Source organism: Cryptomeria japonica, chromosome 10 (genome assembly GCF_030272615.1).
Source record: "Cryptomeria japonica chromosome 10, Sugi_1.0, whole genome shotgun sequence".
In the NCBI taxonomy this organism is placed as follows: Eukaryota; Viridiplantae; Streptophyta; class Pinopsida; order Cupressales; family Cupressaceae; genus Cryptomeria; species Cryptomeria japonica.
The window spans coordinates 804,629,820-804,644,835 of NC_081414.1; the positions used below are offsets into that span (position 1 = coordinate 804,629,820).

General features: G+C 38.4%; 1 protein-coding gene across 1 annotated transcript in view; it reads left to right on the forward strand.

Moving 5' to 3' along the window:
• The first annotated feature begins 623 nt into the window (after positions 1–623).
• The window catches only part of LOC131079912 (14 kDa zinc-binding protein), a 41,351-nt gene continuing 26,958 nt past the window's right edge, over positions 624–15,016 (forward strand). The window contains exon 1 of the mRNA XM_058017954.2: positions 624–869. Coding sequence (XP_057873937.1) covers positions 724–869 — 146 coding nt within the window. The 5' untranslated portion in view covers positions 624–723. The remainder of the gene's footprint in view (positions 870–15,016) is intronic.

The window sequence follows — 15,016 nt, forward strand, 5'->3', positions numbered from 1 at the left end:
TAGCTTCTCGTTTAACTAATCTTTTTTGATATGTTTTGAAAGGGTTTTGAGTTCATTATGTTTATGGTTGAGCATGTTATTTAAATGAACTCATATTGGTTTTCTTGCTAATCTTCGTTTTCATTGCACCATTTAAATAAAGTAGTTTCAATTGATATCTATCGACATTTCTTTAGATAGATTTATTTAAGATATCTATACTAGTTTTATATAATGATTTACATTATTTTAAAAGGACGCATATCTAAATTGAAAATTATCTTTTGTAAAGGGTTGTGGTTCAATTAATGAGAACAATTAGTAAAGATGATGGTATATTCTTTGAGTACATCTTTTGAGGTTCAAATCTCTAAGTGTGATTAATATGACTTTGATGACGAGACTCCTACTCCTATCTACTTAATTTAATGAAAACTTTTGATTTAGATATATACTTATTCATCAGAATATAATTCTTCCAAATATATTTTTTTAATTTAGATATACTTATTCATCACAATATAATTGTTCCAAATGAAAACTTTTAATTTAAATGTATACTTATCCATCCTAATATAATTCGAATCTTCATAAGAATAGTCGAATTGTAAAAGCCAAATTGCACATATTCGTGAGAATGTATTCCCCATATGGGCCTAGTGAATTGACATTAGATACGGCTGTAACCTGTTTCGAATAAAGGGGGGTATATGTATGTAAATATGGTATATATGCAGGGTTTTAATGAATAAAATATTGGAATTAGGAAAGGGTTTGAGGCTGAGGGTTTTGAGCTCTCATCTGGGAGGGGAAGTTACACATACCAACATGGCGTCCGAGTCTGAGAAGGAAGCTGCTCTGTCTGCCAGACCTGATGATAAACCAACTATGTAATTCTTCTGCTCTTATTTTCAGAATTTTCTTAAGTCATTGGTTGTTAAATGAGTACCTGCAATTTAGTTGAAATTGGCTTTATTTCAGAGATTATAGCTGTAGATGGTTGACGAACTTGTAAATAGAAATGAAATGCATATGAAGAAAATGTCATGGATTTTTTTCTTTTTTCCCTTGAAGATAGACTTTTATTGCCTGGTCATGGACATTTTCATTCTTATAGGTACCTTAGGGTTATATTATGTGAAAAGATTAGCTCATGTTTTAATAGATTTAAGCAATTGATTGTGGAATTGGTATCAGGAAATTAGGAATTTGGTGATATATAATGCGTGATGCTTTTAGTAATGGACAGGGAAGAGCACCTTTGCAAGTTGTATGGAATTTAATGATACGCAAGATATGTAGAAGGATTGATTTTTCTCCTGGTTGGTTTTCCTTATTTTTTCCTGGAGACTTAGTACTTGACCCCTCGTACTCTATGGAGATCACGGCCTTATATTTTGTGGCACAGACATAAGCTGACGGATTTTAGAACAATTTTAAATGTTACATGATATTCTGTTTTCGTTCCTGGTATTAATTACTCGTAGAGAGAAAAACCGCAACAATAGAGGAGTATTTTGCTCGAGTACGGACAAGCTTTTCTGGAAAGAATTTAATCATCTAATTTCAAAGTGGTACTGGTAAGAAGAGGAAATAAAAATGGTGTTGAAAAGTTCGATTAGTGAAAAGAAGAAACAGAAAAAGTTTTAATATGTTTGTGTTTTGAAAAGAGCATTATTCTATGTAAGTAGGTTGTGCTCCTCAGCTAAAGTGTTTTATGATTTGTCGTGTATTTTGTCTGCAGAGAATATTGTAATGTCTTCTTTTTGATCCGCAAACACTGAGATGTTGGTAGTTGACATGGATTGGAGTTGAGTGGATCCTGTCAGCTATTAGACTTAGTTAGTCAGCTAGATATAGTTGTGCTAGTTAAATAAGGGATGCTGCAGTTGTTCCATTAGTTAATTTTAGTCAAATAAGGAATCAGCTTAAGTTAAGTAAGGATTCAGATAGTCATTTATCCCTCTAAATTCTTGGGGAGTGTTTGTTTGTTAGCTATCATTGGATGTGGGATTAATTCCTACCATTTGTGGATTGTGTGATTTGAAGTTTATGTAGGTAGCACTGCGAAGAAGAAAGGCATCATTGATCATTACAAACACAAAAACTTCATTTTGTTTACAGAAATGGGATTCTGCTACAGGAGTTTGTTGTTTAAGATGAAATCCTCAGGCTTTTTCAGATTGGCTCTTGTAACGATAGAAACTCTAGATATTTAGTAAATTAGTAGTATAGGGTGGCATCAAGGTCATTCCAGAGTATTCAGCAGTGCAAGGCAACAATTAGGTCATTCTGAGGCCTTTAGCAGCACAAGGTGGTAGCAAGGATCATGCAGAGAGATTAGTGTCAGTGATTAGTAAAGTTTGCTGTATTGTTTCTTGAATATATGCATATTTCAAAAAGACAATAAAATATATACGTCTGCTGTAGAATCTTTTCTGAGTCTACTTTCTGTGTATTTACTATTTAGACTAGTTAATATAGTTTTATTTGGGTTTACTTTCTATTCATTTAGATTGGGTAATTACTTTTAGTCAATCAGCTATTTTTAATTGTGTTTGTCAAATAAGGGACGTTACAGTTATTCCATTAGTTATCTTCAGTTAAGGAAGGATTCAGGCAGTCAATTATTTCCCTAAATTCTTGGGGAATGTTTGTTAGTTAGCTAGCATTGAATGTGGCATTAGTTCCTGTAATTTGTGGATCGTTTGAATTGAAGATTATATAGGCAGCATTGGCAAGAGGAAAGACATCTTTGATTATTACAAACACAAAAATTTCTTTCTGTTGACAGAAATTGAACGCTACTATAGCTGCTTGTTGCTTGAGACAAAATCCTCAGGCTTTTTCAAATTGGTTCTCGTAAGGTTGCAAACCCTTTGAGATATTTAGTAGCCTAGGCTAGCTTCATGTTTATTCAAGAGTATTCAGCAGTGCAAGGCAACAATGAGGTCAGTCTGAGGTCTTCAGTAGTACCAGGCAACAATAGGGATTATGTAGACATTAGTGTTAACGAGTAGTATAAGTTTGTTGTATTGTTTCTTGAGTACATGTATTTCAAAAAGACAATAAAATATATGCACCTGTTTTTTAGATTTTTTTGGGTTTACTTTCTGTACCAGAAGCTAAGGCAGAGGCACCAAAGACGAGAGAAGCAAGGGTAGATATAGTTCCAACTGCAGATGAAGATTCATAAGTGGAACCATTCGAAGAAGCAGTAGATCCTGTTGATGTGTTTTTTAGGCACAATCAAACACAAAATAAAATACCCAAAAGTATCTTATCCTCTCTTCTGAGCAAAATCTTCCCAAATGCTAAACTATGTGATCAATTGGAAGACTCCAATGTTTCTGTTGTCAGGTCACGACTTGTGGATAAGCTCAATTGGTTGTTGTGATTGCTGTTAATCCAAGGGGCCTTACGTACTTCTTAAGGGATGAATATCTAGACTTCAACGAATGTTTTTCAAATGATATACAATGAAGCTCTTCTACTTGCTACTACTACTAGGTGTTCAATAAAGAAAGTGCAAAAGTAGAGGGTTGAGAGATGCTAAACTATGCCTAAGAATGCAAGGATGAAGGATGACTTTTAGTGAAACTCTACTAGTCTTTGTTTCAACATACAAGAACAACTACGTAAAGGCTAATGAAATCTTCTAAGGGGATTAGATGATTTTCAAATCATTACTAAACATGGATACCATTTATTAAATGCATATCAATGATTGAATAACAATTGAAATTAAGCACATTTAGGGGTTCTAGTTGACCACACAAGGCGAATTTGCAATCAACAAACTGCTAGTGGTATGGATTACGAGTTTCACATAAATCATACACAACATTCCATCATTCAATTTGAATACTTAACTAAATTCAAAAGCTTAAATTGAGAAGATGAATAACCATGCAAATGCTCCAAAGATTGAATAGAAAACACCACACTTCAATGTCTTTATTGGTCCAGCAGCAAAATCAAGTCTATCTCATACATTACAAAACGAAAGATGGTAGCTTATATAGAGCTCCAAAATAAAATATAGGGCTAAGATTTCTCTGAAATGAATGGTTGAGATTAAAACCCTGATTAGGGTTAGTTGTAGCCAACTAACTAACTCCATAATCAACCAATAAAAATTAAGCATGTTACAATGGGACATGGGCAGATTACTTCTTATGTTGAGTTCACAGAGCGGTTGATTGAGAGGTTTGACACAAAGGATTTGAGTTGCATTTCAAAGAATTAGCACAACTTAGACAGTGGGGATCAGTAGATGTTTATATTTCAGAATTTCAGCGGTTAGCAGTGTTAGTGATGGACATTTCAGAGAGGAGACTTGTTGTCTTATTTATGGATGGGCTTTCAGATCCTTTACGGGGTTGGGTCAAGGGTCATAATCCTTTGACATTGCAAGAGGCCATCAAAAAGGCTAAAGACTTAGCACCATCATCTTACAAGAGAAAATTTAAATCTAATGACTCTCACTACAAAAAGGACAAAGATAAGAAAACATTTCATAAGGATTCACATCAGCCACATGAAGGTAATAAGAAACTTGATAATGACTAGTTGAATGAACTCAGAAGGAAGAAATTATGTTTCCATTGTAGGGAGCCTTGGGATCCTTCTCACAAATGTCCCCTCAAGGCTAAGGCTAAGCAGATTGAGTACTTTTCAGCTGAGGAGACAACCTCTGAGAGTTAAGATAGTTCATCATCTACAGGGGACAGCGATAATAAATCAGCTTCCGGTGGGATTAGCTGTGATGACAAAGTGATTGCACGCTTGTCTGGGAATCAGAAATCAATTACCTTTAAGGTGTGTGGTGTGATTCAGGGGCAGCGAGTGATATCATTGATCGACACTAGTGCTACTCATAATTTTATTGATGCTCAGGTTGTGGAGAAACGGGGATTACAGACAGAGGATTATGATGGGTTCAGAGTTGTAGTGGCTAGTGGGCATAAGATCCTATGTATGCAAAAAATTTCTAATTTGAACACGAGGATTGGTGATTACGAGTTGGTTGATGATTTCTATGTTGTAGACATGGGAGACTATGATGTCATACTAGGCATGACTTGGATGACTTCTCTGGTTGAGTTTACATTTAATTTGGAAAAGGTTGAAATGAGATTTGAGCATCAAGGCCGGAAAGTGGTACTTCGTGGGTTGTCAGATGGTGGTCTTAGAACAGTATCACTTAGACTAATGGAGAGGCTCATTCGTCATGACCAGGTGCTGTGGGGGGTTGAGATTTTAGTGATGCCAGAGGGAATGGGACAGCATAAGTAGGATTATCCTCCACAGGTTCAGTCATTGTTGACTAAACATTCCAAAGTGTTTGGTGATATACCTCCAGGTAGACCTCCTGATAGGGGCATTGAGCATGTTATAGAGTTAGAGGAGGGTGCCAAACCTGTTATCACTACACCCTACAGGCATCCAAAAAGGTATAAGGATGAAATCGAGAAGGCTAGCAAAGAGCTTCTTGAGATGAGGTACATCAGACCCAGTAAGAGTCCGTTTGTTTCTTCAGTGGTGTTGGTTAGAAAGGACGATACTTTCAGGATGTGCATTGATTATAGGGAATTAAACAAGAAAACGATAAAAAATAGATATTTGATTCCTCGTATTGATGAACTCATAAATGAGTTACATGGTGCTTGTTACTTCTCCAAAATAGATTTGAGATCTGGTTACCATCAGATTCGGGTCAAGGATGATGATGTGGAGAAGACAACTTTTAGGTGTCACTATGGACACTTTGAGTTCTTGGTCATGCCCTTTGGCTTGACTAATGCGCTAGCCACCTTCCAGTCTTGTATGAACAGGACATTTAGAGATCAGTTGAGGAGGTTCGTGTTGATATTCTTTGATGACATACTAATTTACAGTAAGACTTCGGAGGAGCATTTGAAACACATAGATATTGTGTTGAGTATCCTTGAGCGTGAATCCTTGTATGCGAAGATGTCTAAATGTGCTTTTGGGATGACAGAGTTGTTGTATTTGGGGCACATCATCAGTGCTGAGGGTGTTTGTGTGGATCTAGATAAGATCAGGGCTATTATGGATTGGCCGCCACCGAAGAATGTTTCTTAGCTGAAGGGATTCCTTGGGTTGTGTGGATTTTACCGCTGCGTTGTGAGGGGTTTTTCTCAGACTGCAGCACCTCTTACAAATTTGACTAGGAAAGATGGATTTTAGTGGACAAACAACACTCAACAATGTTTTGATAGATTTAAGGAGTTGATGAGCTCATGTCCAGTGTTGGCTATTCCAGATTTCAGCCTTTGAGTTGCATTGTGATGCCTCGGGTGAGGGCCTTGGTGCGGTATTGATGCAGGATAGACACCCCATTGCTTTTGAGAGTAGGAAATTTGAGGGGGCTTGAGAAGAGTTACAACATTTATGACAAGGAAATGTTAGCGATTATACACGCCTTGGCGAAATTCAGATAGTATCTAGTGGGCAGTAAGTTTACCGTCAAGACAGATCATAACAGTTTGAGGCATTTCCTTGGGCAGAAGGATTTGAATGACAGGCAACAGAAATGGGTCAGCAAATTGCAGGCTTATGATTTTGATATAGTTTTTGTCAAGGGCAAGAAAAACATAGTTGCTGATGCCTTATCCAGGAGATCACATTTGTGTGCTTTGGGAGTGTTGGAGGATGATTGGAGGGAATTGATTTCAGCAGAGTATGCGAAAGACAAGTGGGCTATTGGTATCATTGATGGCACTATCCAGGATGATAGGTATATAGTGGAAAATGATTTGATCTTATACAAGGAGAGGATTTATTTATTGCCAGGATCTGCTATGAAGCAGAAGATTTTGAGAGCCTTCCATGACTCACCATTAGCAGGACATCCAGGTTTTTTCAAAATCTACAGGCAAGTGAGAGAGCGCTTTACTTGGAAAGGGCTCAAGTCAGAAGTATTACAATGTGTGAGGGAGTGCCCAGTGTGTCAGTAGAATTAGCATGAGCACTCTTTCCCTGGTGGTTTATTGCAGCCCCTACCCATTCTTGAGAGGAAGTGGGACAGTGTGTCAATGGACTTCATTACGGGCCTACCTAAGGTCCATGGCAGGGATTGCATATATGTGGTGGTGGATCGGTTGACGAAGTTTGCTCATTTTTTCGCTATTTCATCCACCTTTACAGCAGTGTAGACAGCGAAATTGTTTTTTAGAGAGGTATTCAGGTTACACGGATTGCTACTGAGAATTGTGAGTGACCGGGACAACAGGTTTATGATTAATTTTTGGCAGGAGCTCTTCAGGTTGTGTGAGACAGAGCTTACTCTGAGCACCAGTTATCACCTGCAGACAAATGGTTAGTCAGAGATTGTGAATAAGTGGGTGGAAGGATACATCCTCAATTATATTGCAGGGCAGCAGAAGGCGTGGGTAAAGTGGTTACATCTAGGAGAGTATTGTTATAGCACCACTTATCATATGTCCATTTAGATGTCACCTTTTATGGCCCTATATGGTTATGAGGCACCGAGCTTCTTGGATTTTCTTTTTGGGGACAACCGAGTACCAAAGGCTAAGGATCTCTTATAGGAGAGTCAGGATATCATGAGATCTCTGAAGGAAAATATATAGAAAGCTCAAAATCAGCAAAAACAATACGTAGATCAACATAGAATAGAGAGATCTTTTGAGGTGGGTGACATGGTTTACCTCATGTTGCAGCCCTACCGCTAGTCCACTCCTTTTGAGAGTGGTGCAGAAAAATTGAAGCCATTTTATTATGGCCCATTCAAAGCTATTAGGAGGGTTGGAGAGGTGGCCTATGAGCTTGAGTTGTCGACAGATAGTAAGGTACACAATGTTTTTCATGTGCGACGCCTCAAAAAGGCATTGGGTCATAATATAGTACCTTCAACAAAGCTACCTCCTCTTGATGATGAGGGGAAACTTATTTTGGTTCCTGAGGCAATTTTGGAGACTAGGGAGCGCACCTTATAGAGACGGGTCATCAGGGAATATTTGGTGAAGTGGAGGAATTTGCCGGTAGAGGATACTACTTGGGAGAGTGAGTAGATCTTACAACATTCAGAGTTGAGATTGCTTGAGGACAAGCAATTTCAAGGGGGGCGGACTGTAATGTCCCCTTTTTAGCAGTTGTCTGGCAATTTGTCGTTAGCCCTTTTTGTCATGGTCCCGAGGGCTAACCAGAACTTTGTAGGGATTTGTGTTGGTTTTGGCCAGGGTTTTCTGGAACTTACTATTTAAAGTAAGTCCTTTTTGGCGTAGTGTCTGTTAAATTTTGATGCAATTTTGGTAGGCAATATTTTGGTGCATATTATTCCTCTTCTGGTTCGCAATTTCAAAGCGCCATTAATTTATTTGGGCAATTGTTGAAGAAGTTCTAAAGTTAAATTTAAATATTTAGCTTTAATATTTATTTAATGTGGGAGACTATAGTTTAAGTAGGAAAAATTAAAAGAACCCATTCAAAAAAGGGAAACATAAGTTCTTTTGTCTTATTATAATTCTCCATTATCACCACATTGGTGATGCATTGGAAATAGAGCTCAGATGGAGTAATAAATGAAGGCATTTAATGCTGGAAATGGACATCTTGGGAATTGAGTTTTGGAAATTGTGAAACTGAGTTTCCAGAGAAATCTGGAAATCTTCCTGGCATTTGGGGACGAAATCCCTCTAATGTGACTTTTCTCTTGCTTGTGAAAGATCAAGTTTGGGAAAATCCTGGAAACAAATATGGTTTTGAAAGAAATTGATGGGCTTTGATATGGAGGGTGTGCTGGAATAAATCGACATATCTTCAGCATTAATGTTACAGGGAGTTCACTATTCTGGTCGAATTCAAGGAAGAGGTAGCTGCAATCTGTTTTTTGAACAGCATTACATATTTCAAAGGCAGCAGGGATCCTTAGCAGGTTACAGGCAACTAGGAGAAGAATGTGGTTAGCCTCTAGTGGTTATCACGAGTGGAGCAAATACCGGATGTACGAATTCAGTGTAAGCACAGGTTGGACGTTTAGCAAATTATCCAAATCGCCATTTCTGTCACTGCTGGGAGCGACTTTTAATTTCTGCGACTAAACTGAAAGGGGGTATGCTGGGTTAGAGTCGTGTGGAGGTATGCCGGGGCGAGTTGTCTTCCTTTCTGGCGGTGGTTTGATGACACAGCTGGGCCTCACTCTTGCCAATGACTGAAGACTTGGTTGCAGCTGGGCGAAGAACCTTTCTACAGGGCGTGAGGAAGAAGTCAAGTTGCTGTAGCTGCTGTTGGAACAGTGCCACTGAAGTCTGAAGCATATATCGTGAAAACAGATTCCAGGTTCCATCTGCTAAACTCTTTCTGTGACAAGAACGTTGTAGTTGCTGATTGTAATGGAGCCAGCAAAGGAATTGAAGTTAGATTGAATATCTCTAAAAAATGTAATAGTGTTTAATAATATTCTGGACAGTCCATATTCAGTTATTGCAAGAACTTACTGTCATTCATAGACAATAGTCATATGTCCATGGGAAAGAAATTGTGCAAAATCTGAAGTTTACTTTCAGTTTAATTTTGCTGTGTGATATATGTTAATGTTAATACAAAAAAAACAAGAAATAATGCACCAGGTATTTGTTAGGAACCGGGAAGGACAACTGAGAGGGGGCGGGGTGAATTAGTTGTTAATAAATTGCAACCCAAAACAAATTATTCCAACTTAAAACTCAGTGCCGGTAAAACAGATTAACAGTTATAGTATTACTGGTACAACTTAATGCATGAAAAAGAAAGAGAAACAACATCCACAACACATGACACAGAGATTTTGACGTGGAAACCCTGTAAGGGGAAAACCCACGGTGGGAAACCTTACCCACAATCAGATGATACTACTGCAGATAGTAAGTGAATACAATAATGGGGTTTGCACATGCAGAAAGGCTAACTGCCTAGAGCTCACTGCTCAATCACAAAATTAGGATTCACACTGACTACACAGTTGGATGGTTAAATCCAATAATCAATGTACTGCTTCAATTTAGCATCTTCAATGCCGGATTCACCAGTTTACGCTCTGCGCATGAGGACCAAACACCTTCATAACCTTTAACAACCTTCCTTCAACCTTCAGATGATATCTGCGTGATTCGCACAAGGATCTGCTTATTTTCGCTCTTCACAATGATCTTCAATACACGCACACACTTCTTCCAAATAAGATCTTACAATTATTTATACAAAACCTAAGACCTAATCATTAGGTCGGCTCCCAAAAGATATTACATTTAAATCAATTACAAAATAAGTCTTGGTGCAATACAATATGTTGGCCTCAATACATTTACACATTATCCAATCAATAAATCATTTCCAAATTGTGGCATGCTGATCTGGAACATGTTTTCCTATGCCGGTTCATAACCTGGACCTATCTGGCGGTTAAGGCAAATATGTGAACCCGATCAGTCCAATATGCAAAATGCCAAATGCAAACATCCAATCCATGTCTTCGACATAACCAAATGATCTCCAGATGATAACAAGTCATCATCAACTTCCTGAGTTGCCGGTGAAACATATACCGGTAACTGTGCATAAAAGCCAATATCCATACCGGGACCACAATGTGCCGATTCATCAACAAACCAATATAACCAGAGTGCCAAATCAACAATGTAGACCTCCAGAAGGATAAGTGTTGACATCAATGACAAAACCAATGCAACACATGACGAAGTCATCCAAAATACCAACAGTATCAGCTAAACGAAAATTCAGGCCTTAAATGATAGATAGCCAATTGTTTGACGAAATTACCATAGCAAGTTGACAAGGGAAATATAGCTATTAGGGGCAGTCTATTACGCTTCCCTAGTTGAGATGATAAATTGTTCTTGAATTCTTTAAGTGTTTCTTCCATCTTGATACAATCCTCTCTTGTTTTATCAAGAGTTTCCTTCCTTGTCATCAAAATACAATACCACCTATTGAAATCATAGACTGCTTTTGCTTCCATCACTCCACCATCAATTAGCACTTGTTTGGGAATTTCCTTCAATGCTTGCAATCGTGGTATGGTCTTATGCCGGATAAACTGAAACTCTTCCCATATCTCTTGGATGTTCTGGATCCTGCACAAGAATGTGGTGACTCTGTCATATGTTTGCATGAATTCATGATTGAAAGTACTAGCTTGTTGAAAAGCATTCTCAATCCATGTTTTAGTGACCTGGGCTATCATCCTTGTCTCTTCCATTCCTTCAATTGTTTCTTTGGAGAGTATCTATGGTGGGCGTGGTGTGTCTTCCTCTTGTCGGGATTTCATATGGTGAATGTAGTTTATCAATTGCTTGTTTTCCTCCTTAAGTTGCGTTCTTTTCCTCACCTCAATCTCTAGTTGTTCTTCCACGTGAGAGGCTGATCCTCTAAATTCTTTAACTACTTGAGTGCGAGTGATAGGACCAATGTCTATCTCTCTTATGTCATAATCTTCCGCTGTAATTTGATCCCTTGGCTTATCAAATTTAGGAATAGCCGCTTGTACTTTTCGAGAGCCAGATGTGTCATTCAAAATCCTGGAATATTTCTTGGGCTTCTTTTCTTTATTCTGTTCTACTCTGTCAAGCAAAGTGTCCAAATCTCTTACCTCATCAGCCATTGTCACTGTTTTCTTTTTCATTATTTCTTTCAACCATTCAGGCACTTGATCATCTTCCTCCAATTCGGATTGCTGCTGGTTACCCTCGGGAGTCGTGAATGTGTCTTCATAATGTTCTTGATTTTGATCATTGACATCCATGCATTGTGTTTCTCCCATTGGATTGGTTTGTTGATCATAAACAGGTTCTTCATCATGAGGTGGTGAACTAACTTCTTCATTATCTTGCTGATTGGTATCACTAGATTCATTAACACTTCTCCTATCTTGTGCGTTGTGAATGACTCCCTCATCTTCTTGTGAGATGTTCTTCCCTTTTGAGGCTGCATTCATGTCCACAAAGATGTCTACCTCTCTGTTCAAAGGAGTACTAATAGTAGATGGAGTACTTGTTGTCTTTTGTTTCTTTCACTGAGTTGAATCATCATCTATTCCTTTTCTCTTCCTAGCTTGGGCTTGTGAACTTTCGTGATGTCTTGTTGACTACTCTCCCCTTGTGTGTTTACTTCATTTCCCGTGCTTTCATCTTCGGACTCTTCTGAATTCTCATATTGATAAGATGATGATGACTCATTATCCATTCGGTCATATGTTGGAGTGGTGCCTTTTGCTCTTAACTTGTTTGCTTGGTATAGTATCCATTTTTTAGTGTTTTCTAACACTAATTGATTTATTACTTCTGGTTGGGTGACTTCAGGAACATACCAATCTATTGCAAAGAGGGGCTTGTCTTTTTCTTTCTTATAGTGTGGCAACACCATGTCTTCATCACCTTCGATTTGGTTTGGAACCCGTAACACCTTTGTGAGCCTGATCAACTTGAGAGATAGTCTTGAATACGCTTTCTCTCTTATCTCAAAATTGTCAATTGCATTTGCCCAATGGTCTTCGATATGCATGAAATGATGAAATATCTCCTTGTTTATTATCCCATTGTTGTGGTAGGGATTGAAGTTACTTCTTGAGGTATGAGTACTGAGATTGTAGTGCTGTAGCTCTTCCTCTGATCCCTGTGCTGCTGAAATAGTGGGGCATGTTTCAAGTGACTTACCTATCTTGACTGAGAAGGTAGTCTTAGCTTTCTTTTTTCTTCTCTCGAGTGCATCATATTCTAACAACTACCTAGATACTTCCAATAATACCATTCTGTTCGTAGGATATCTAGGAAGACGATAAGCATAAGAAGCGCATCCTTGTATTCTCAAGTAGGTGAATTTTGGAAACTGAATGTACCAAAAACCATAATTTTTCACCAACTTCTTAGATTCCTCAGACATCCTAATATGGGTACCTCCTTGCAAGGTTCTTACAATGTGCATGGTGAAGGCATCATTCACCCTTCTATAATGGGCAATGCTATTCTTCAAATGCAATTGTGGATATGCATTTGTAGCGTCCTAAAATTGCGACACTTGCAATTTTGACTGCATTTGGGTCTTCACGATGGCGATGCAACATGGAACCTGAATGGAGACCCCGAAACTTGTTCATGACATCAAAAACTGCATTTCTCAGCACCCTGGCCTGATCCTCCTTGCACCCTGCTGCCCCTGGAGGTGGGACCATGGCGCCCAGCGCCCTGGTCCCCCAGGACCATGGCGCCTAGCACCCTGGTCCCCCAGGACCATGGCGCCCAGCGCCCTGGTCCCTGGCCCTATTTTGGGCCCGGTCTCTTATGGTTCGGGTCTTTAAGTTTGCAAATTGGAAAATAATGTTTCCTGGTCGGCCTAAGGTCGGGAAAATCAGTCTATCAGCCCTAATTGACAAGTATATAAACTACATTTCCTCTCCCATTTTGGGAGATGAAAAAAAAGGCGGAAGCGATATTCAAACATTCAAGCATTCAAGCATTCCTTCAAGCAATTGAGCATTCTAAGTCTCCATTCAAGGCTAAGTGTTGCATTCAAGACAAGGATTCAACCATTGAAGAGGAGATCACTTACAACACATTACATACTACATACATTACACCTTCGCATGTAAGAATACAAACATTCTTACAACAAGGTATCAGTACTTGTTTACATTACAAACATTTACATTTACAGCATTCTCATTTCTTGGTTAATTCCAAAACCGGGGTTTGACCTAAAGGCAAACCCCTCATCCCTAACCCCCCAATCGTCCTCTCTTTTCTGTGTGTAGGTTGCAGGTACGCGGCTGTAATTGAAGATCTGGAATCCTTGTGCAGAGACGAACAGATCCCCCTTCGTTTCGCGGATTTTTCGGAGGACCGTGTGCACGCCGGGCGCCATCGTCCCGTCAACTTTCGCTCAAATTTGCAGAACAGCATCGTCTCGACATTTTACTGCTAATTCCAAGTCCGCAGCTTCATCCTGTATCCCTATCTCTGTTTATAAGCGAATCTTTCCTATTTTACATGCATTCTTAGTTGAATCTTTCTATCTACATTTCTTTACAAAAGAGGGTATCCTTGATGTCTTAACCCTTGAAACTCATTTAGAATCCAATCTTGCATTGTGTGGGATTGGATCTTGTGGGTTTCAACCCCTCTTTTGAATGTAAAGTCTCTCCCAAGTGAAAACCATCAACCCTAGTGACTCTCCCTTCTCTCTCCTTGGAGTTGGGGAGGAGAGAACGACTAGGGTTCGATTTTTCTGCTTTACATTTTGGTGAACCCGACGTGAACATCCTCATTCTGATTATTCATGGTTAGATCTGAAAATTTTGTTTCCTTAATTACATTTCCATGTTTGATCTTTTGCAAATTTTAGAGGTTAATTGCATAAAAACCCTAAAATTTTGTTTTTAGTAATTAAACTTGTGGAATGTTTAATTGTTAATGCTTGTTTCAGACCTACACTTCTATTGCAAATTGTCAATTCATATTTGTGCTTTAATTCTTAAAATTAAGTGGTTAAATGTCAAAACCCTAATTTTTAAGACCTTCTTGATTCAACCTTTGACTGATAATTTCACTAATCAAAACACCTCCAAATCGGCTGTAACTTTGGATTCCGCAATAAAATCACAATATCTTTCATCCCTGAAAATTTGGAAAAAAGTTGCGAGGACCGTGTGCACCCCGAGCGCCATCGTCCCTGACATTTTTTCCGAAATTTCGGGAGCTAGATCTTACCGTATTTTTCTGCTAAAATCCAGAATTTTGGCTGATTTTATCAAATTTAACACTTTCAAAATTAAAGTCAAAGTTGGTATAGTGATTGCTTGGATTGAGGCTTCTAATCATTCAAAAATTGTTGAAATTGAAATTTTTATCAAAATTGTGTTTCTTACAGTCCTAAATCTGAGAAGTGTGTTAGCATTCATTCGAAATTTCAGTGCCTTATTCAAATTCTTGCAATTTGTGACTTTTGAAATTAAGTGTTTTGCAACAACCTTGATTTCCATTTTCAAAATTCGAATCTT